The sequence below is a fragment of the Mandrillus leucophaeus genome, unplaced genomic scaffold (genome assembly GCF_000951045.1).
Source record: "Mandrillus leucophaeus isolate KB7577 unplaced genomic scaffold, Mleu.le_1.0 Scaffold9, whole genome shotgun sequence".
NCBI classification, from domain to species: domain Eukaryota; kingdom Metazoa; phylum Chordata; class Mammalia; order Primates; family Cercopithecidae; genus Mandrillus; species Mandrillus leucophaeus.
Window position 1 is genome coordinate 4,907,195 of NW_012109807.1, and position 23,118 is coordinate 4,930,312.

The 23,118-nt window shown below is 46.8% G+C and overlaps 1 protein-coding gene across 1 annotated transcript in view; it reads left to right on the forward strand.

The window, feature by feature from the left end:
* TBC1D8 (TBC1 domain family, member 8 (with GRAM domain)) overlaps positions 1 to 23,118 on the forward strand; it is a 265,338-nt gene that overhangs the window by 235,060 nt on the left and 7,160 nt on the right. Inside the window, exons 10-20 of the mRNA XM_011969594.1 lie at positions 1,367 to 1,561; positions 2,311 to 2,487; positions 3,833 to 3,983; positions 6,260 to 6,474; positions 7,604 to 7,721; positions 10,184 to 10,469; positions 11,525 to 11,654; positions 11,801 to 11,899; positions 12,496 to 12,564; positions 17,762 to 18,002; positions 18,541 to 18,606. Of these exons, the coding sequence (XP_011824984.1) occupies positions 1,367 to 1,561; positions 2,311 to 2,487; positions 3,833 to 3,983; positions 6,260 to 6,474; positions 7,604 to 7,721; positions 10,184 to 10,469; positions 11,525 to 11,654; positions 11,801 to 11,899; positions 12,496 to 12,564; positions 17,762 to 18,002; positions 18,541 to 18,606 (1,747 nt within the window). The remainder of the gene's footprint in view (positions 1 to 1,366; positions 1,562 to 2,310; positions 2,488 to 3,832; positions 3,984 to 6,259; positions 6,475 to 7,603; positions 7,722 to 10,183; positions 10,470 to 11,524; positions 11,655 to 11,800; positions 11,900 to 12,495; positions 12,565 to 17,761; positions 18,003 to 18,540; positions 18,607 to 23,118) is intronic.

The window sequence follows — 23,118 nt, forward strand, 5'->3', positions numbered from 1 at the left end:
CCTGAACTGGACCATTACCCATTCGGCCGTTACTTTTTCTGCTGTTGCTATGGCATCCTGAAATTTGCTAACAAGTGACTGCTGAAAACAGGGGACTCTAACCTCTACATTATTGATAGAGCTGTTATTAAAAAGTGCATGCCTGGCAATTAAAGATTTTTCCAGCAGCTCCTAGGAATGAATCCTCCCCTTTCACTCACCAAAAAAAAAAAGAAAGGGAAAAAAAAGCAACCTACAAAAAGCATCACCTTTTAAAAATAAATGGTAAATTGACTGGCTTTTATATGCTCCTGGAACTTCAGTTAAAAATTCTAAAATGCTTCCTTTGACAGGGATCAGGTCCCTTCTTCCTATAAAATACTGCAGTTCTCTTTCCGGAAATGGGGGCTCAGATTATGTTCAGACTGAACAGCTCAGTCCTTTGGCTTCAGGGCAGCAACTCTGGTGAGATGGTACCCACAACTCTGTTTACACGTCAGGACCTCCAGATTCTTCTTTCTGATAAAAAACATTCTGAGCATTATTCTTTGGAAAAACTCAAAACTCTTATTTTTTTCTTTTTTTTTAGAGAGGTGGGTCTCACTGTATTGTCCAGGCCGGTCTCGAACTCCTGGGCTCAATCGATCCTCCCACTTGGCCTCTGACAATGCTGGGATTACTCCTTGTGGTCTCCTGCCTCCATGTTATTATTCTGTAGTAGATGTCTTCATTTTACAAATATTTTTACTTATTAATGGAGCAAGAAATCTAGAGGCCAATTTACATGCTTCAAAAATTTATTTTGGTAATGTGTACCTAACCAGAAATGACATTTTAACCATTTTAAGTGTATGGCTCAGTGGCATTAAGTACGTTCACATTGTTGTGCAACCATCAGCACCATCCATCTCCAGAACTCTTTAATCACTGACAACGGAAACACTGTCCCCATAAAACAACTCCCCTCTTCCCCTTCCCTCAGCCCCTAGCAACCATCCTTCAACTTCCCATCTCTATGAATTTCACTCCTCCGGGTACCTCATACAAGTGGATTCATACAGGATTTGTGACTGGCCTTGTTCACTTAGCATAATGCCCTCGGGGCTCATCCATACCAGAGCCTCTGTCTGAATCCCCCTCCTCTTCAAGGCTGGGTCATACTCCGTTGTGTGGATAGACCACACTTTGTTACCCAGTCGCCCCTTGATGCAGCCTTGCACAGCCTCCCCTTGTGGCGGGGGTGAGCAGTGCCACTTTCTCACCTTTGCATCATCTCCCTTCTGCAGTCATTGTGCCTTGCCCTGTGTTTCGGGACATCTTCTGCATATGTAATAACATGCCTGCCTTCCTCCCTCCCTGCTGTCCCTGCATGTTGCCTCTCGCGCAGGTGGTGAGCATCGAGAAGATGGAGGACACGAGCCTGCTGCCGCACCCCATCATCGTCAGCATCAGAAGCAAGGTGGCCTTCCAGTTCATCGAACTCCGGGACCGAGACAGCCTGGTGGAGGCGTTGCTTGTGAGGTTGAAGCAGGTCCATGCCAACCACCCCGTGCACTACGACACCTCTGTGGATGATGACATGGTATGGTCTCTCCGGACCCTGATGATCCCCTTCTTCATGTCTCAGGCCGTGGTCTCCAAAGGGGAGTACACATGAGGAGACCCATGTGGGGACGAGAAGAATGTGGGGCCCGTGTGTGGTCTGCTGTCATTTCTGATGTGCCGGGCGTCCTGAGAGGGTGTGGGGAATTGCCCCACAGCTTGGAGGGGGTGACGGGGACACCACTTACAGGTGAGAAGGGTTGCTATCCCTGCTCCTGAGGGTCAAGGACGGCCTGATTAGAGGCACATGTAACCTGCTAAAAGAGGAGCTTCGTCAGCCCTGAGGTTGGGTAGCTGCACAGGTGGCCCCGGGGTGGCTGGGGCCTGGTCTCCTTTCTTCATGTATCTTCTTCTTCTCAACCTCTTTTCACCCAAAGTAGTGATGGGGAGAAAAGGAGGTGCAGCCTCTCTCTACCCCAGGGCTCCTTTCTCAGGATGGCCATCCTCCTGTCCATAAGCTGAGGGGAGGCTGGGCTGCTCATTAGGAACTGCGTATGGACCCAGATACGGACCCGGGCTCTGGGGACAGGGACAGCCTCCCCCGGAGCATGCGGTGGGACTGTGTCTTCCTAGGAACCCTGTCTGGTCTGGCATCAGTCTCTCTTCCCCCTGAGTCACTGAAGTCTGCTATGCCCATGCATCCAAAGGCAACACAAAGACTGTCCCCTCGACTAAAGCCATGATTTTCTCCTCTTTTCTCTCTGTCTCTCTGTCTCTTTTGCTGTGCAGGCATCACCCGTGTTTCATTCAACAAGCATGTGCGGTGATCACAGGTTTGGGGATCTTGAAATGGTGTCTTCTCAAAGCAGCGAGGAGAGTGAAAAAGAGAAGAGCCCGCTGCTGCAGCCCGATGCCCTGGTCACTGCCTTCCAGCAGTCAGGCAGCCAGAGCCCCGACTCCCAAATGGTGGGTGATGCCTGGTGCCCAAGCTGGACCACAGAGCTGAGCCGTGGGCTTGGGGGGTTGCCCAGCTGTTTAAGTCACCATGGAACATGACGCCTGACCTTGGGAAGCTAGCGCTGCTCCTCCCTCTTGTTCTCATGGGTGAAAAGTGAAGAGGGGTCCACTGAGGTGGTCAGAGGACTGAGGGACAGCTCTCCCACCCACCCTTCGGTAACCCTCGGGCAGCTCTCGGCTGTGGGGCCTGGGGAGCTGCCCGCGCGGCCCCTTGGGGGTCCCTCTCCTTCCAGCCAGTGCTGTCTGTGTGCCCCTCATTCTAGCTTTCCTTTTTCTTTTTTGTCTTCTGGGAGAAGGGGTCACCAGTCTTCTAGTTTTACTAAAGTGGAAATATTTTTGCTATATTTACTTACAGATTTCCTCTTCGTAGGGAGAACTTGAGGGAAATGTCACGTATAGTCTGGTAAAGATACTGCAAGTTGTGCTTTGAAGTGGGGCCACGGCAGGCAGGGTGCTGCACTGAACCATGAGCACCCGGCAGTGGCCGTGAACCTGTTACCCCAAGCTGATTTTTGGTCGCTTAACGGCTCCTGTAAAATCTGTTGTTGGTTTTATTTATCCAAAACTGAGCCTTCTCATAGGCTTTACACCCGGATCCTTAATTAACTTTTGTTGACAAAACGTATGAGAATGTTAAATATATGTATTTATTTCTGCCCTTACTGGAGAATACAGATAATCAAAAGCAAATATAAATACCTTGTTTAAAAGGCACTAAACGTTCCTGCCACCTAGGGGCAATTTCAAGTATTTTCAGTTGCCTAGGGAAATGGTATCTTTCTCATTCCTGTTAATGAGAACAATGCAGTTTTTTTCAGGTTTCGGCTTTCCCTCTGGCTGTCAAGAAGCTCAGGGGAAGTTGTGATACCCCTGCACTCCCCTTTGGCCCTCCGAGCTGACCAGTGTCTTTTCGGCAGATGCAACATCCTGAGAAAGCTTCCCCCAGCGTCCCCCTTACCCACCCCTCCCTCCCGTCTGATTTGGGCTACTTTAATACTTGGATTTACATATCCGTGTTATCAACCTTGCTAAGGAAGTTGTATTTTATTTGTATAAATGCTCCCCCTGGGCTCTGAGCTCCTGCAGGGCCGTCCTCTGTGTTATTCATCTTTGCGTCCTCTGTGCCCCCGGTAGAGGTTCAGAAATATTTGCGGCTTGAATACAAGTGTCCTTGCCCGTTGCTGTTGGCCCCTCGGTGAGCAGAGGCAGTACTTCCTCCACCACCAGTGGTGCCTCGGTGGGCGGGGGGGTGAGGACGGACCTCTTCGTACATTAAGAACATTCCCATTTCCAGTCCAGAGAACAGATAAAAATAAGCCTGTGGAATGACCACTTTGTGGAATACGGCAGAACCGTGTGTATGTTTCGCACAGAGAAGATTCGGAAGCTCGTAGCCATGGGCATCCCTGAGTCGTTGCGTGGGAGACTTTGGCTTCTCTTCTCAGGTAAGCGCTCTTGGTGTCTCTAAGCTACTTGTTCTTTTTGTCATGGACACAGGAACAGCCCGCCCAGCCCGGAGCAGCGCATGTGTTTATGTGCAGATGACATGGTTCTGTCTTTGGGTCATTCCTGTGATTTCCCAGCTGAGGACTTCCACCTGCTGTTGTGTCAGCTGTGGGACCTGGGTCAGGCTGCCTGGGCCTCTGGGCTGTGGCGTCCAACTGGGTGAATGTGAGGTCTGGGCACAGTGACGGCCACTCCTTTAAAAATGCCTTCACGAGGCTCTACATAGTGCTGAGAATTCGATTCAGAACCCCCTGAAAGTGAAGTGTCTGTAGTGTGTGAGCTCTGAAGTAGATGAAACAGAACTTCCTCATCCATTGTCAACTGGCTGGGCTGCTGAAACACATCCCTCAGAGTCTGGCTACCATGGGTCCCTCCTCCAGTGAAGACACGTGGCGGGCACCAGAGGCAAAAGTGCAGATTTCCCTTCTGTTCCATTTCCTCTGTTCTGCTGGACCTATTCAGGGAGGGCCTCTTTTAGCCTCAGAACCCTGGGGCCTCTCCCTGCACCTATTGGAGAACGCCTGGGAACCTTCATCAGGACATTTAATGATAGATGGGCTGAGCCTGGGACCAAACTTCCCCAGGGACATACTGGGTAGGCATTTGTCTGTCCCTCCATATCAGCTGTAAGCCACTTGCTCCTTGGGGCAAAGGAGCTTGGGCCCGAGGGCAGGAAGGGAAGGCCCTGCCATTGGAGTGTGCCTTTGCTGCTCCTCAGGGTGCTGTGGGAGGCCAGGTGAGAGGGTCCCTTCCCCAGATGACCTCATGGCGCTCTTGTCAGCATGGAGGCGCCTGGAGGCTGGGCTGGGTACCTGTGCCCTGCTCCGTCACTCTTCCTGGGACTGGAAGCATCCCTTGTCCTACTTCACCATCAGCCTCTTGCTGGTTCCTTATCTACCCCCCAACTTTGTCCCTCACTTTCCTCTTCCCTGTCTCCTCGCAGCCCCCAACCTCCTGCCTGAGATGCCCGGACACAGCCCTCATGCTTCCTGGCACACTCACTGTGTTGGGTGTGGTCGGTGGTCACTGATGCTGCCTGCACCACTGCGCCCCTCGTCTCCCTCCTGCCTCCAGGCTTCTGTAGCTAACTTCCAGAGGCGCAGCATTGAAACACCTCCTTTTAAAAGTGAAAAATGTCTTCTGTATTTTTGTATATAAAAATAACAACCTCCATTCATAGTTGAAAAATAAAGGCATGGAGGAGCGAGCAAAGACAGTGCTTCCTTCCTCAGAATCCCACCACCTGAAGGTGAGGCCTGTCACTGCCCAAGGCCTGCATTCTTCTAGGTCTCTTTAACGCATATGTGCACGCACACACATGCATGCACAGACACACGTGCACACACATGCATATGCACACACATGCATATGCACACACTTTTCATAAGGAACGCATTCATCCCTCCATCTTGCCCGCCGGTGAGGCCTGGGCTGTAGCTCTGGCTGTGGGTGGCTGGCGCAGGAGTTTTCTGGGCTCAGTCCTGCTGCTGCAGTTTGTGCATCTCAGATGTGACTTCGGAGTTTGATGTGGGCGCTGTGCTGCTGGCCCCTTCACTCCGTCATAGCTGCGCCCCTTCACGTGCCTCACGCATCGGTGCTCAGCGTCATTTCTTGTTGAATTAATGCATGAAATGTGCGTGTGCGTGCGCATGCTCGCACACTCCTGTTACTAGGGAATACAATGTGTTAGAAGTATATTAATACAGTTATTTCTGTTATGAGCTTTCTCCCCTTCGCTCTGTAAGGTTATTCTTAGAAAAGCCATACTATTTTTTTTAATTTCTGTTTTTTGGACTAGGCTACATGGCAGAAATGAAGTCCTTACTCTGTCGCCCAGGCTGGAGTGCAGTGGTGTGATCTTGGCTCACTGCAGCCTCTGCCTCCTGGGTTCAAGGGATTCTCTTGCCTCAGCCTCCTGAGTAGCTAGGATTATAGGCACCCGCCACCACGCCTGGCTGATTTTTGTATTTTTAGTAGAGATGAGATTTTACCATGTTGGCCAGTCTGGTCTTGAACTCCTGACCTCAAGTGATCCACCCGCCTCGGCCTCCCAAATTGCTGGGATTACAGGCGTGAGCCGCCACGCCCAGCCAATATTTTGTCCGTCAGTAAGTAACGAGATCCCACTGGGGTCCCCTGATGGGACCAGCGTCCTCTTCATCATGACACCATCCTAGTAATCATTCCCCCTTGAAACATTGCTTTTAAAACTCAGATGCTGTGACGGACCTGGCCTCACACCCTGGTTACTACGGGAATCTGGTGGAGGAGTCCCTGGGGAAATGCTGCCTGGTAACTGAGGAGATAGAACGAGACCTGCACCGCTCCCTGCCAGAGCACCCCGCCTTCCAGAACGAAACGGGGATCGCTGCTTTGAGGAGAGTCTTGACGGCCTATGCCCACCGGAACCCCAAGATTGGATACTGCCAGGTGAAAGGGGTGTGCCCTGGGGCGCCGAGAGTCTTTAGTTGGTGTCTCACATTGACCTTCCCAGGGTTTCATTTCCATTCCCAGTCATCCGGTCCTGAGTGTTGTCATGTGAAGGCACTGTACTCGGTCCCTTTCCGGAAAGAAAGTATCAAATGAGGGCCAGAGGGACTCATCTTCTTATAATCAGCGAATCGTGAGGTCAGGAGATCGAGACCGTCCTGGCCAACATGGTGAAACCCTGTTTACTAAAAATACAAAAATTAGCTGGGCATGGTGGCGTGTGCCTGTAATCCCAGCTACTCAGGAGGCTGAGGCAGGAGAATCACTTGCACCCGGGAGTCGGAGGTTGCGGTGAGCCGAGATCGCGCCACTGTACTCCAGCCTGGCGACAGAGCGAGAGTCTGTCTCAAAAAAAAAAAAATGTACCGAGTTCCTGAAAAGAGGAGCATGCATGTGTAGTGGTTGTTGGTGGCAGAGCAGATTCGGTCTTTGACGCCCCTCTTGAGCTCAGACATAGGAGGGCATTAATAGAATTTCTAGACCTCTACAGAAATTACAGGAATTATTTAAAATGGCAGCACTATTTGGGGAGAAAGAAGATGATCAGGGCTGATCCCCTTCCTTTAGGACACACGAGTGGAGGTGAGATGTCTGCTGAGCTTTCCTGAGTTGAGGGTGTGGTCTGCAGGCACAAAAGGAAAGTCAGTCCATTAAAGCAGCAGCCAAACCCAGCACAAGCCGGGATTAGTGAAGCTCTTGACATTTAAACATTTAAGATTTCAAACTTTGTTTTCCTGTGAATAAGCAAAGTCAATGAGTGAATTAAGTTGTGTGTGTGTCTGTTTGAAAAAATAGAGAACAACCCTAAGACTTGCACCACAGCTAGATTCCACATTGCTAGATGGGGACCGGAGCTGAGTGGTGGCTGATGGCTCAGCTGGGTGTGTCCTGTGAGGACAGTGTTGATATCACGGTCATTCCACTGCACAGTGTCAGTGTGGCTGGTGTACACTGGATCTCTCACCTATGAAATCTTTACTTTTGTGGGTTGTTTGGGCTTGGATGCTTCTGACATCTCTGTGGCATCATGTGGGCTGGTCAGTAACTGCCCTCCTTGACTCTCGAGCAGTCCATGAACATCCTGACCTCCGTGCTGCTGCTGTACGCCAAGGAGGAGGAAGCCTTCTGGCTGCTGGTTGCCGTGTGTGAGCGGATGCTGCCTGATTACTTCAACCACCGAGTGATTGGTAAACAGACCCCCTCCTCCTCCTGTGTGCCTGGGGAAGAGTGACAGAGCCTGGGCAGGATGTTTCTCATCAGTCCTGTTTACAGAGTCTGTCAGTACCACTCCGCTAGTCTGTTTGCAAACACAGTTTGACTCCTGAATTTGCAAAACTAACTCGGGAAGTTCTCTGCACAGTTCTGACAATGTAGTGGAATAAAGACCTATAGAGTTGGGATTAAAACAAACACGTGATTTTAGATGGATAGCTGAACTTACAAGAAGGGAAGAAAGATCCAAGGCCCAAGAAACGAGTCAGAAAGTGAAAACCAGGGTGGTTTTCCACGGATGCCATGGCCTGGAAAGGGAGGGTGGGGGTGTGGGGGGATGCCTCTCGGTAGCCCAGGGAGCTTGTTCAGAGAGGAGGCCCTTGGTTCCCCTAGAGAGAGGAGGTAGGTGGGACGGAACTAGAGACCCTCAAGGCCCTTGTGGTCAGTTAAAGGGCAAACTTGGAAAAGTCCCCCACTTCCATAAGGACATCCTAAGAAAGCTCGTTGGCTGCTGTCTGGACTCTGGGTAACCTGTGGTCTTGCAAAACTCCTGTGCTGGGTACCTGACTTTCATGTGGTTGAGATTTAAATGTGTGCTGTCTCTCTGGTCCGGCAACCTCCTAGTAAACAATACAAAAACGGCTTTAGGCTGGTGACACTCTTAAGGACCCTTCCTAGTAATTCAGATGAGAGATAGAGCTGGCCTAAAATTAGGGTGGCAGCCCTGGGAACAGAACCAACTTCAGACAGAATTTAGCAACTGAGTGGATGTAGGAGCAAGGCGGGAGGAAGGCGCCTTCGAAGACTCTGCCCTCAGGACTGAAGGGTGAACCCTAGGAATAAGGAGGGGCAGGTGGGTGGTGTGGTCAGCTGGGAAGGCGGTGATGGCTCTGTGCCTTCTGGCCCAGGTGTGCCGTTCCCTGAGCCTTCGGCCGTGCACACCAGCTCCTCCGTGTGCCTGAGTGGCTAGCTGGCTTGCTTTCCTTGTTACTTTGTGTTGTGGGAAGCGGCATAAGGAACAGAGCAGCAAGGAGTAATTAAAACCTCGGCGTCATTGAGAGACACGCTGTCAAAGCCACTGTTGATGATTGTTGCTATGTGACAGCTCATATGCAACAGTGCCAACTAGACCGTCTGTGAGAGTGCACGTGCCTGTGTGGACACTGCCCCAAGACAGGAGGGGGGGACCTTTGGAACACATGCATTACCCCAGCAAGTTCTCTTCTGCACCCTTCAGTACCATAGGCAACAGCTGGTACTGAGTTCTGTCAGCACGAATTAATTTGGCCTACTCTTGAACCTTGTATAAATGTAATCATGGAGGACGGGGTCTTCTGTGTCTGGCTTCCATCACACAGCAGAGTGTCTGTAAGAGGCAGCCACGTTGTTGGTGTGTTTGTAGAGCTTGCCCCTCTTTGTTGCTGAGTAGGATTTCACTGGTATGCTTGTCCAGTCACCTGCTGATGTGCATTTGAGTTGTTTCCGGTCTTGCAATATGATAAATAAAGTAGCAGTGAGCAGTCATGTAAGTCTTTTTATGAATATATACTGTCATTTTTCTTGGGTATTTACCTAGGAGAAGAATTGAGGGGTCATAGGTTAGATGTATGACTTACTAAGAAACGCAGTGTTCCAGAGTGGATGTAACATGTTCATTTGTCTCATACCAGCACTGTAGGAGAGTTCGGCTTGCTCCACATCCTTGCTAACACTTGGTATTGTCCATCTTTTTAATTTTAGGCATCTAGTGGGTAAGAAGTAGTATAATTATGGTGGTTTTAATTTGCATTTCTCTGATGATTAATGATGTCTCTTTGCGTACTGACCATTTGTTTATTGACTCTTAGAGTGTTCAAATCTTTAGCCTCTTTAAAAAAGGTTGGTTGTTACCTTCTAAGTTGCAAGAGTTCTTTCTTTTGAATATAAGACCTCTGTCAGGCATATGGATTGCAAATATTTTCTCAAAGTTTGAAGCTTGCATTTTCATTTTATTAATGGTGTCTTTTGTAGAATAGCAGTTTTAATTTTGACGAAGTCCAGTTTACAATTTTTTCTATGGTTAGTACTTTTTATGTCATAAGAAATGTATTCTTCTTAAATTTTCTTCTAAAAATTTTACAGTATTAACTTTTATATGTAGGTCTATGGTCTATTTCAGATGTGTTTTTCTGTATGGTGTGAGGTAGGGGCTAGTGTTCCTTTTTTATTTCCCCCATGCCAGTGTCCAGCTGATCAAGCAGTATTTTTTTTTAAGGCTATTTTTTACCCATTGAATAACCTTGGTCTAAATGTCAGAATCAATGAACTAAGCATGGATGCTTTTCTGGACTCAAATTCCATCTCTTTGTTCTGGTTACCTCAGAGCGATTTTAATTTCAGACTGACCTTAGAGAGTGAGTCTCACCCCAGCTAGAGCCCTGTGGCCTTCCTTTTCCAGGGGCGCAAGTGGACCAGTCTGTCTTTGAGGAGCTCATCAAGGGTCACCTCCCAGAACTGGCGGAGCACATGAACGACCTCTCAGCCCTGGCATCCGTCTCTCTCTCGTGGTTCCTGACCCTGTTCCTCAGCATCATGCCTCTAGAGAGTGCGGTGAATGTGGTAGATTGCTTCTTCTATGATGGCATCAAAGCCATCTTCCAACTGGGACTGGCTGTGCTTGAGGCCAATGCTGAGGACCTGTGCAGCAGCAAGGACGATGGCCAGGCCTTGATGATCCTCAGCAGGTGGGCCCCGCTGCGCCTCTGTGGCCAACCAGAGATGGAGGAGGCAGCAGCACGTGCCCAGTAGGGCTGTCCGTGGGGAAGTTGTTTTTTTTTCTATCGAGACAGAGTTTCACTCTGTCGCCCAGGCTGGAGTGCAGTGGCACAATCTGCTCACTACAACCTCCGTCTCCCAGCTTCAAATGATTCTCCTGCCTCAGTCTCCCCAGTAGCTGGGACTACAGGAACCTACCACCACGCTCGGCTAATTTTTGTAATTTTAGTAGAGACAGGGTTTCACCATGTTGGCCAGGCTGGTCTTGAATTCCTGGCCTCAAGTGATCCACCCACCTTGGCCTCACAAAGTACTGGGATTACAGGCGTGAGTCACCACCTGGCCCCTATGGAGGTTTTCTGTTCCACTCTGCCTCTTGACATTCTGTGGCCTCCCCGAGCCAGTTTGCCGTGTGGCACTGTCCCAGGCATGGGGTGAAGGGTGACATCGTCCCTCACTCCTTTCCACAGTGAGAGAGTCCAGGAAGAGCAGGGCCGTAAATGCTTTTCTTTAAGAAGATTAAATGTCCTGCATTTACATGGACTCAACAGTGGCCTTGAACAGGGCTTGGGGGGCACCAGGCATGATGGGCGTCAGGCAGCCAGCTAGAGGTTGCAGACATTTTCTGCATAAGGCTAGTGAGCAGCAGTGAGGGGAAAGGCCCACTAGGATGAGCACCAGAGCTGGGCTTTCTAGGAGCTGCGGGCAAGTCAGATGACGTTGAAAGAGGGGGCTCTTTTTCAGAGCATGATGGAAGCTTAACCTTGCATGTATGCGCAGAATGTTGGGCTTACGTCACTGGAGAGTTTCGGGCCTGGAAAGCCACCTGTGGAGCCCGATCCACAAGCCGGGCTTCATGGCTGCCTCCCGCTTCTCTAAAATGAGCGGAGCAGCTGCAGCCTTGCCCTCCTCCCAGGTGTTGGTGTTTGAAGTGCCCTGGCACGTCTGACACTGTGAAGGCAGCACGTGTTGTGTGGTACCCGAACGAGGATGGACTTGGGTGTTGACGGGGCGGTGTGTTCAGGTTTCTAGATCACATTAAGAATGAGGACAGCCCAGGGCCCCCAGTTGGCAGCCACCATGCCTTTTTCTCCGACGACCAGGAGCCCTACCCTGTGACTGACATTTCAGACCTGATCCGGGATTCCTATGAGGTAACGGGAACCCCCATCCCATGCCCCGTTGTAGCCCCCAACCCCCTGAGAATCATGACGTGGGGGGGAGGTTCCTGGGCCACTTCCTGTTTCCACACTTTGGATGAGCATGGGACTGAGCCAAGTGGTCCCTTGTTCCCCTGCAGAAATTTGGAGACCAGTCTGTGGAGCAGATCGAACACCTGCGTTACAAGCACAGGATCAGGGTTCTCCAAGGCCACGAGGACACCACAAAGCAGAACGTGGTGGGTAGCAGACGCCTCACGCTGGTGCTCACGGTATTGGGGAGCCAACCTGGAAGTGTGTGTCCTTTTTGGTCACGTCATTAGAATGCCAGCTTTGAAAAATGAATTTTGTTTTTTGCATTATATTAACAATGTAGGGGTGAAGTAGTGTAGAAACAATGTGGGCTTTGGAGCCAGGTGGTGTACTCAACACTGTGAGCCTGTTTCCCCCATGTAAAATGGGGATAACAGTGCCTGCTGCGCAGTTAAATGAGGTTGGAGTCTATAGTGCCTAGCACAGGGGGCCCGCAGGGGCATCAGCTGGCGCTCAGAAGGCTCCTCCTGCTCGTGCTGTTTCTCTGCTAGCTTCCTGGCTTCCATTAGAGCTCAGTAGGTTTGTCCTTAGGCACTGATGTGTGAACTGGAAAGAAACTGAGGATGAAACACCTGGGAAAGATACCTGGAAGTGATCTTTATGTCAGAAAAGAGCCTTTGCAGGAGGGAAGCTGGTGCATGGGCCCCTTGGGTCCCTTTCAGGAGGAAGAGTCCCCTCCCGCCCCGACTCCCGGGGGTGCAGGCCTAGATGTCATGCCATTGCTGTTTATTCTTTCCTCAAGCTTCGAGTCGTTATCCCAGAAGTCTCAATTCTTCCTGAAGACCTGGAGGAGCTCTATGACTTATTCAAGGTATGCAGCTCTGGGAGGATGAGGGGTTCCAGGCCCTGAGCTGGCCCGAGCTGTGGTGTCCAGCCTGCCCAGGGGCCAGCATGCAGCTGCCTGCAGGGCTCTGCGGAACAGAGGCTGGAGCTGCCCCCCTTGAAGCTGTCTTAGCCTGCCTACTCACTTTTACCCAGAAACCTCTCTCCCCACCCTCCGCCCTGGAACATGGGAGGAGGGAGCCGGGGTGCTCTTTGGGCAGCCAGGCAGGCCTGGCCTCGCACTGAAGCAGCTGCACTCTGCTGGGAGGGCTTTGTTGCTGGGATCTACTCTGCTCGCTGCTGCTCTGAGTGCAGGCTCTGGGTCCTAGTCTGCAGGAGATGAAACGGTGACCCTTACTGAAATCATCACCTGATACACTTTTTAATTACTTGTGACCCCACCCCACAGTACATGCGTGCATATTTTCATATTTGTGTGGCAGGTATGCATGCAAGTTCATATTCTATTGTTCCTTAACATTCTTCCATGTTGCTGTATAGTCTTAATCATTTTAAATAACTCTATGATCTGTCATATAGCTAATACTTAATATAGTTAACGAGAATTTTAATATTTGGATATTTACCTGGAATCATCCTGCAAAGAACATCTTCAGGCATGTTTGCTAGAGTTTTCTTGCTGAAAACAGTGAATGGAAATGAGGAAGAGAGTCAGGCACGGTGGTGGACTCTTGCTACCCTGGCAGAGAAGGGGAGGAAGTGCAGTGGCAGAAAACAAGCCTGGCAGGGAAAGGAGTGCGGCTGCCCCAGCTTGTCCTGGTGGGGGCTCCGTGCCCCTTTCCTTCCTGAGCTCAGGTTCCCGGCACCACTGAAATGAGTCAGCACAGTTCAGGGCTTCGGAGGCCATGGAGCAGGCCTTTCCCTGCAGTCACTGACGGGATTGTTGGGCTGGTTGGTAGGTTCCTGTGCTCCTCATTCCTAATGAGCAGGATATGTGGTGAGAATTAGCAGGCCGCTTTCCCCCGTAAACATCATGTTTGCACGTTTTATTGTTTCCTTTGTTGTGTGAAGGCAAAAATATGAAGTCACAGGTTACTTGGTATCCCAACCCCCCAGCCTTATTTTGGCTTTTGTCAAGGAAGGAAAACGGGGAATATTAGGAACATAAAAGTAGGCAAACAAATTATGTGAGTTTTGGCTTGTGTTTTTTGCCTTAAAAAGACTTTTACTTATTTAGGGCTAATTGTTCTCAAGTTGAGAGAGTAGGAACCTTCACATGCCGGAATTTATGTAATTTAAAGGATGGCTTTAAATTCACAATAAAAACAAATTTCGTTAAGTACCAGCCACATCGTTCATGTTTCATAGGAAAGATTAAAGAAGGCCTTCAGAGCCAACCATGCTTGTTTCCTGTTTCTGTCCTTCCTATGAAGGACGAACAGTGTTGGTTGGTACTTGAGAAAATGTATTTTTATTGTTAGTTTAAAGCCATTCTTTAAATCACACAAATTCAGGTCTGTGATATCTCCTTTTCTCTCAAATTGAGAACAGCTTCATTACTTTATCTCCGCAAGTAGGATATGAACAGTATAAATACAGACTTGGTGCATAAGCTACTCCAGGAAGCATGGGACCTGAAACAGTGCCTTGTGTATTCCACAAACGCGTTCGTACTGCTAAGCAGTGAAATTCACCCAGTGTTGCTGGGTTATTGTGCTCTAGAGAGCATTTGGTCTCTTCAGTGTTATTTTGCTTCCTTTCATGTTCTGCATAAGACTTATTTTCAAAGTTTAATTGAAAGACACAAAGCTAAATAAAATTATACCTACTCTTACCATTGATAAAAGAAAAAGCTTCTAAGCAAGAAAGGAAAGTGGCTGGGTGCAGTGGCTCACACCTGTAATCCCAGCACTTTGGGAGGCCGAGGTGGGCGGATTACTTGAGGTCAGTAGTTCGAGACCAGCTTGGCCAACGTCGTGAAAACCTGTCTATACTAAAAATACAAAAATTAGCGGGGCGTGGTGACGCGCACCTGTAATCTCAGCTACTTGGGAAGCTGAGGCGGGAGAATTGCTTGAACGTGGGAGGTGGAGGTTGCAGTGAGCCAAGATCACAGCCCCTGCACTCCAGCCCTGGAGACAACAGTGAAACTCTGTCTCAAAATAAATAAATAAAAATTTGAAAAAAAAAAGGAAAGGACCTATCGTGCCCCTATTGCCCTCCCTGTACAGGTAATTACAGTTAACAATTTGCATATCTTTCCAGAATTTTCCCTCTTATGTCTGTCTATACACACATGCCTACAATACATACACACACACTCACTTTTCTTTCCCACATAGAAATTATGGTATATATAATGACCTGCAGGGTTTTTTTTTTTTTGTTTCAGTTGACCATATATCATGAACTTTGTTCTATATGAGAATCTATAGATCTTCTCTCATACTTTTTTAGTGATTGCAGTTTCCTTGTAGGGCCGAACTCTGATATATTTAATCATTCATCTCTTGAGTGACATTTGTGTTGCTTCCGGTTGTTGCTGCTTGACATTGAGCACCTGTGCATTTCTTGGACCCCAGTGCTGCTGATTCTGTAGAATGTGTTCCTTGAAGTGGAACTGTTGGCTCATGGGTGACGTATATATCCAACTTTAGTCAATACTGCTAAAGCATTTTTAATTTTTTCAAATGCCAGTTCCGGCTGGGCACAGTGGCTTATGTCTGTAATCCCAGCACTGTGGGAGGCCAGTGTAGGTGGATCGCTTGAGTTCCGGAGTTTGAGACCAGCCTGACCAACGTGGTAAAATCCCATCTCTACTAAAAATACAAAAATTAACCAGGCGTGGTGGCACACACCTGTAATCCCAGCTACTTGGGAGGCTGAGGCAGGAGAATTGCTTGAACCTGGGAGGCAGAGGTTGCAGTGACCCAAGATCACGCCACTGCACTCCAGCCTGGGCAACAAGAGTGAGACTTTGTCTTAAGGAAAAAAAAAAAAAATTATAGTCCCACTGATGGTGTCTAAGAGGACTCATTTCCCCACACTCCACACCCACCCAGCATTTAATATCATGGATCTTTTAAAATTTTCTAGTCCAGTGGAAAATTGCATTTCATTTTAATTTAAACTTGTTTTCTCATTAATGAGGTAGAGTGCCAGTTCATGTTTATTGGCTAGTTGTGTACTCTTTGAATCACCTGTTCATATCCTTTGCCTATTTTTATAGTGGTTTGTTTTTCTGTGGGATTCTACGTAAACTAGTATTTGTCCTGGGCCTGTGCATTACAACCATTTCTTCTGCATTTTATGGGATGTTGATGTGACAGTCTACACGACTCTACATAGAAATTCATGGTGTGCCTTGGGTTTTAAGGAACAGAAATTTATGAGACCTTTATTTCACACTTAAAAGTTCTTGTGGTTATTTTCATGATTCTGTAATGACTGTTTAAATAACATGGCTGCAGTAAATATGACAGTAAAATGATAAATGGCATTTTGGTCTCTATTTGAGGATAGGAGCTTGCAGACTATGGCATCTGCCCTTGTTTTTGTCCCATCCTGTGGACAGAGGACATTGAAATCATCAAGAACCCTGCAGTTATTGGGAACTACTTCAGACTTTTGTGAATTGGGATGTCCAAAGAGACGATGTAGTCATTTAGTATGGGTGGAAATGATGCATTCTGAAGAGGATCACCTGGTCCTCAGTGACAGGGCTGGTTTTGTTAGTTTTCAGTCTGTTCCCAAGACTTCAACTCCCCTTAAAAAAAAAAAAAAAACTTTAGGCCGGGCGCGGTGGCTCAAGCCTGTAATCCCAGCACTTTGGGAGGCCGAGACGGGCAGATCACGAGGTCAGGAGATCGAGACCATCCCAGCTAACATAGTGAAACCCCGTCTCTTTTAATACAAAAAAACTAGCCGGGCAAGGTGGCGGGCGCCTGTAGTCCCAGCTACTCGGGAGGCTGAGGCAGGAGAACGACATCAACCCGGGAGGCGGAGCTTGCAGTGAGGTGAGATCCGGCCACTGCACTCCAGCCTGGGCAACAGAGCGAGACTCCGTCTCAGGGAAAAAAAAAAAAATTTATTTAAAAAATTGTTAATGTATTCATGTGGTTCAGAATTCAGAAAGTATTAAAAATATGCAATAAAAAGTCTCATTTCCACCTTTGGGGTCCTTTCCACAGGTAGGCAGGGTTATTAGTTCCTTCTGTATCCTACAGATCTGGCTACTCCTTTTTGATTTTCAAATAATATGGTTTTGGGCCAGTTGCAGTGGCTCATGCCTGTAATCCCAGCACTTTGGGAGGCCAAGGCGAGTGGATCACCTGAGGCCAGGAGTTCAAGACCAGCCCGGCTAACACGATGAAACCCCGTCTCTACTAAAAATACAAAAAATTAGCTGGGTGTGGTGGCAGGCCCCTGCAATCCCAGCTACTCGGGAGGCTGAATCGTTTGAACCTGGGAGGCAGAGGTTGCAGTGAGCTGAGATTGCGCCACTGCACTCCAGCCTGGGTGACAGAGCGAGACTCCATCTCAAAAAAAAAAAAAAAAAAAAAAAAAAAAAAAAAAAAAAAAAAAAAAAAAAAAAAAAAAAAAAAAAAAAAACGCTCTGGTTGCCCAGACTGGAGTGCAGTGGTGCGATCTTGGTTCACTGCAACCTCTGCCTCCCAGGTTCAAGCGATTCTACTGTCTCAGCCTCCCGAGTAGCTGGGATTACAGGTGCACACCGCTACACCCAGCTAATTTTTTGTATTTTTTAGTAGAGACAGGTTTTCACCATGTTGCCCAGGCTGGTCACGAACTCCTGAGCTCAGGCAATCCATCCGCCTTGGCCTCCCAAAGTGCTGGGATTACAGGCGTGAGCCACTGCGCCCGGCCAAAAAAGTACGATTTTGAGTGAAAATATCAGAATAAAAACTGTATGTCTTCTATAATGAAAACTATGTTAGCTGAACTGTACATTTAAAAATAGTTAAATTGGTACATTTTACGTTATGTATATTTTACCACAATGAGAAAAAAAAAACCAGAACAAAGAAAAATAAAGAAACTAACGTCAAAATTACATGTTCATGTGGGCAAGGATGTCAGGGTAACAAGGGAACACTTTTACATACCCAGTTAGAGTGATGAGATTGTAGTAATTTATTATTTGTTTGTGTTACAATGTGGCTTGTTCAAAAAGTGGTAAGAGCTCCCTTTCCCCGTCTTGTCTGAAGAGAGAACACATGATGAGCTGTTACTGGGAGCAGCCCAGGCCCACGGCCTCACGCCATGACCCCAGCCGGCCCTATGCCGAGCAGTACCGCATAGACGCCCGGCAGTTTGCACACCTGTTTCAGCTAGTCTCGCCCTGGACCTGTGGGGCCCACACGGAGATCCTTGCTGAAAGGACGTTCAGGCTCTTGGATGACAACATGGACCAGCTCATCGAGTTCAAGGCGTTTGTGAGCTGCCTCGGTATGCCTCTGTGGGATTTCGCAGTGAGGTGCTTTGGGGTGTGGGTCTGTGAACAGAAGACAAAGTGGATCTTCGGAGCAGGCAGATGCACACGGTGTAACACTTTTGTGACTGGCCTGACACGAACTTAGGATTTTGAAATACCACTCCTCAGGCTCCTCTCAGGATCTACTTTCTGAAGGGGGATGGGAGAGGGGCCCACGCTTTCTACATACGGGGCTGTTTACCTTGCTTTCCTTGGCACCCACGATGTGGTGGTGGCTTGTTGGGAGCCATGTTCCTAACTTTTGTCCGTAACATTAAAATGTTTTGGAAGGTATGAGGCCAGACAACATTCCCAAAGTTCCTTAGAGCTCACACAGTCAGCAGCCCTGCCTTTAACACTTTCATTGCTACCATGGTGTGTGTCTGGGGCAGGGGAGTTGGGGGTGGCAGGTATTGACTTTCCCGACTGTTCTCTCCACAGTGAGTTTGTGTCCTGACAAATGGACTTTCAGCATTGGCATCAACTCACTCGCTCTCTTTAAAATTTTTGCAGATATTATATATAATGGAGAAATGAATGAGAAAATTAAACTATTATACAGGCTTCATATCCCTCCAGGTAAGAAAGTCCAAGTAGCAAAATCAGACTGTGCTCTGCTTAAACACAGTACCAGCTTTGTGCATGACTCTGAAGCTCTTCTGTTTTTGAAGTTTACTTAAGCTCGAGGCAACACGTGTTTCTCGCTTGGGGTTTCAGGCCGCAGGTTTGAAGTTCTGTACTGCACAGCTCTAGCAGGAGCTCCCAAACTTGAGTGTGCACCAGAATCCCCTGGAAGGCCTGTTTAAACCAAGTTCCTGGGCCCCCGCGCTGGGTCTGAGGACACCTTCAGAACCGCTGGCCTGTGGAATGTGTGTGAGAGCCAGACTGTTTATTTTGGGCTACTGAATCTGAAGAACATTTCATGTTTCTAGTGCATCAGACCATGTTTTCTACAAATTTCAGCACTAGTAACCAGGAAAAGGAAGCCATTTCGGTATCTATGAGATCAGACTTGACGTTGACAGGAACAAGACCAAAGAAACCTAAAAGGTGTTCCTTGGATCTTAAAAACTAGTACAGATGAATCAGAAATCCCAGAGGACTCTGCCCCCGCAGTGCTGTGGTTGTGGTTGTGGTTGTGGTTGTGGTTGTGGTTGTGGTGTTGGATGGTGCCTGGGGAGGCTGGTGGGTGCTGAGGGGGTTTCTAGGGCCATGATATCCTGGTGGCTTTTTCAGCTATTAATGCACATACACATTCCCCTTTATCCACTGTAAATATGTCCCAAGCACCCCCGCAACTCCCCGTGGATGCCGGAAACTGGATAGTACCAAATCCTATATACACTAGATTTTTTCAATCTGATCACCGAGATGACTAATGAGTAACAGGCAGGTAGTGTAGACCTTGTGGAGATAGTGGTCAAAGGGAGGATTCACGTCTGACCTGGGATGGAGTGGAACAGCGCAAGATTTCAAAATGTTACTCAGAGCAGCGTGCAGTTTAACACTTTGGATGAGGGGGGACTACGGTACAAACATTGAAGATGCACCTGGACATAACTTGTGGGCTTTCTGGGTCTACTTCCTGGATGCAGCCCTTACTGAACTGGCATCTGATACCTTAGGCATGCACGCTGTCCCCAGTGAGCATTCTGTGCTGGCCACACAGTCCCTTCTTGACCTCCCCATTGACAATATGCACTATTATGATTTGAATGCAAATTGTTTATTTTATTATTTATTTATTTTTTGTTTCCCTTTCTCTGTCAGCTGATCATAAATGCAAATTGTTTAGCATCACTGATGTTTTCTGCCTTTCATGCCAATATACATTGAGTTTTAATTTATCCTTATTTTTCACAAATGTTTTTCTAGTAACATAGAAGGCATGCGTAATTGTTGATCTTCATCATATCATCATCGTTATCTTTCTGTAATTGTCATCTGTATCTGGCATTCTTAAATAGAATATGATTGTTTTTATTTTACTCTATTATTTTATCTTGGTTTGGAAATAAACATTATTTTGGAATAATTTTAGATTTACAGAGAAGTTGCATAGATTAGTACAGAAGATAACATTTCACCCTGATACATTTTAAAATTTATAATTGGCTTTTGAATTATCTAAGATTGATTTTTGATTCTTCATCTAACTTTCTTTTTTCTTTTTTTTTTTTTTGAGACGGAGTCTCACTCTGTCGCCCAGGCTGGAGTGCAGTGGTGTGATCTCAGCTCACTGCAAGCTCCACCTCCTGGGTTCATGCCATTCTCCTGCCTCAGCCTCCCGAGTAGCTGGGACTAAAAGGCGCCCATCGCTACGCTCGGCTAATTTTTTGTATTTTTTAGTAGAGACGGGGTTTCACCATGTTAGCCAGGATGGTCTCGATCTCCTGACCTCGTGAGCCACCCGCCTCGGCCTCCCAAAGTGCTGGGATTACAGGTGTGAGCCACCACACCCAGCCTCTTCATCTAACTTTCTAATGAATTACTACTTGTTTCCAAGTAAGTTTATTTCTAAAAGACATTTTAATTACATTGATTTATTAAAAGCATTTGTACCTTCATGGTTTCAGAAAATCAATTGTTAAACCTTTTTGAACCTATCTGATTGTGATATTCATACTGTGTGACTCCGAATTTAAATCAAGTTCAATGGAAATTAAGACATGTATTTTTTAGTGTATGTTTCGTATCTGAATTTTTGATGCAGTTAAAAAAGCCTTAAGAAAACGACAAAAAAGCCTTAAGAGTGCAGACAGCCTAAAATCTCTATTTTAAAACATCATTTTCCTGAGGCCATGCAGACTCATATCTAAGTTCTTATCATTTAAATAGACTTAATTCTAACAAATACTTACTTTCATAATGAAAAACTTTTTAAAGGTGGGACAGACATACTAGTTACGAAATGAAAGTTTACAATCACAGATCAGGAAGTATAATGAGATTACATCAAATGTGAATTTGTGTGCCTAAAGAATTCTCTTCACCTAAGTCTTACTATTTGCCTGTCGAAGAGGCAAGGGTAGAAAACGTCAGTACCTTGCTGAAACACCCGCCCGTGTAGAGCAGGCCCGGCCCTCTGCCAGGGTAACATAGGAGACGGGTGTCTCCTGTGAGCTTGGTTGTGAAGGCGTCTGCTGCAGCTCAGGGAGCAATGAAGAGCCGAGGCCCAAGGCCTCATCCATTTCCAGGAGGGCTCACTTTATGGGCTCTTAGCGATTGTAACACTATTTAGCACAGGAACTAGGAAGGAAATATTACAGATGTGATTTGGTACCATGTCAGGTAATACACAGATGAAGAGTATTCCAGAAGATGATGAAATCCAACAGTTTTCACTGCAGATCGATAAGCCTATGGATATTGGTCATTTTGCTAAATTATACTAACTGGACTTTCAGAGGAGAACTTCCTGGGAGAACTTTATTTTCCTTGGAAAGAAACATGATAATAAACTTCTGAGAAAGTTAACATTGAAAATGGACACACAAAAATGACAATTTGGAGGTTCTTTTGTAAGTCTGTATACTGAGCCAGGCCTATGAGTTCCTTCTGCGAACTCAGATTCAGGGAATATGCTCTTTTATTCACAGATAGGCTGAAAGGTTTGCCTGCCAGCATGAATCCACATTAAAGGATGTCCTTAAAATGTTGACTAATAAAATTGGAGCTGCTCCAGTCTTTGTGTTCAGCTTTCTGTGAAGGAATAGAGGTTTCCTTCTGAGGTCTTATACATAACCAAGTATATCTGCTGTCTAAAGGATGAGTTTTGTCAAGAAGCTGAGTTAAAAGGAGAAATCTTTTGAATAATTCCAATTTGCAGTTGGTTAAGGGTAATTATTGACTTTAAAAAAAGCATTTAAAACGTTGAAAACCTGAATGAACTTAATTGATAACTGAAAGAGCACATGACGTTATATTAACACATACTGACAAAACAGGAATTCAAAGCAAAAACTGAACTTCGAGAAAAAGGAGGTCACAAATGCTTCATTAGTGATGTTGAGTCAGGGTTATAATTTGAGTTCTCAAACATAATTATAGATTAGTACAGCAATATTGGTGTATGAATGAGGGAAAGCTTTGTTCTGAAATACTTTATATGAAAAAGTATTGATTGGATTCCAAATCTAGTCCCATTAGCCAAAAAAATTGTCAACATTACATTTGTCAGTGAAAAAGGGGTTGATACATAGAATGAACATGTGCTTGAGGTAGAATTGTGAGCACTGGAGCCGTTCAGATCCTCTATAATGACTTTTTACCAAGTAGAAAAAAAATGCCATTTGCTCTCCGCTGCTTGTTCAGTTTCTCACTGATGGTGACAGTCTGTTTTGAAGAGATCATCGTTTTGAAGACCTAATTGGGGATTGCATGTAGCTGCTTCACTATTAGTATTAGGATGAAAACTAATATTAAAGAGTCCTGAGCGTGCCAAGATTTTGGTAACATCTTATCCTTTTTGTCACTTGACCCTATCTCGCCTGTGATAAGGTGATGTACCATGGATATCTGTTAGAATGGATCTGCTTTCCAAACCTATGTAGTACAATTGGAAATATACAAGATCTTTGCACAGCATGGTCTGCTTTGCCAAGGGTATCTACAGAGTAAATGGTAGGTACTGATAAATATATACTATTGTGTGCCACATAGGGACATTCTAGGTAAGGATAGACAGCATGTATGACGGTGGTCCCACAGGATTACAACGAGACTGAAAAATTCTTAGCCGTTAGCAAAACACCATAGCAAAACACATTACTCATGTTCTTGTGATGATGCTGGTGTAAACACCTCTATTGCCATTGTATAAAAGTCTAGCATATAAAATTACATACAACACCTAAACTGGGTAATGATAATGAATGTTATTGGTTTATGTAATTACTATACTATTTATCATTATTTTAGCATGTATTCCTTCTACTTATTTAAAAAAAAAAAAAAGTAAACTGTAAAACAGCCTCACGCAGGTCCTTCAGGGGCTATTCCAGAAGGCACTGTTATCACAGGGGAGGACAGCTCTGTGTGTGTTACCGCCCATGAAGACCTTCAGCTGGGACAAGATGTGGATGTGGAAGA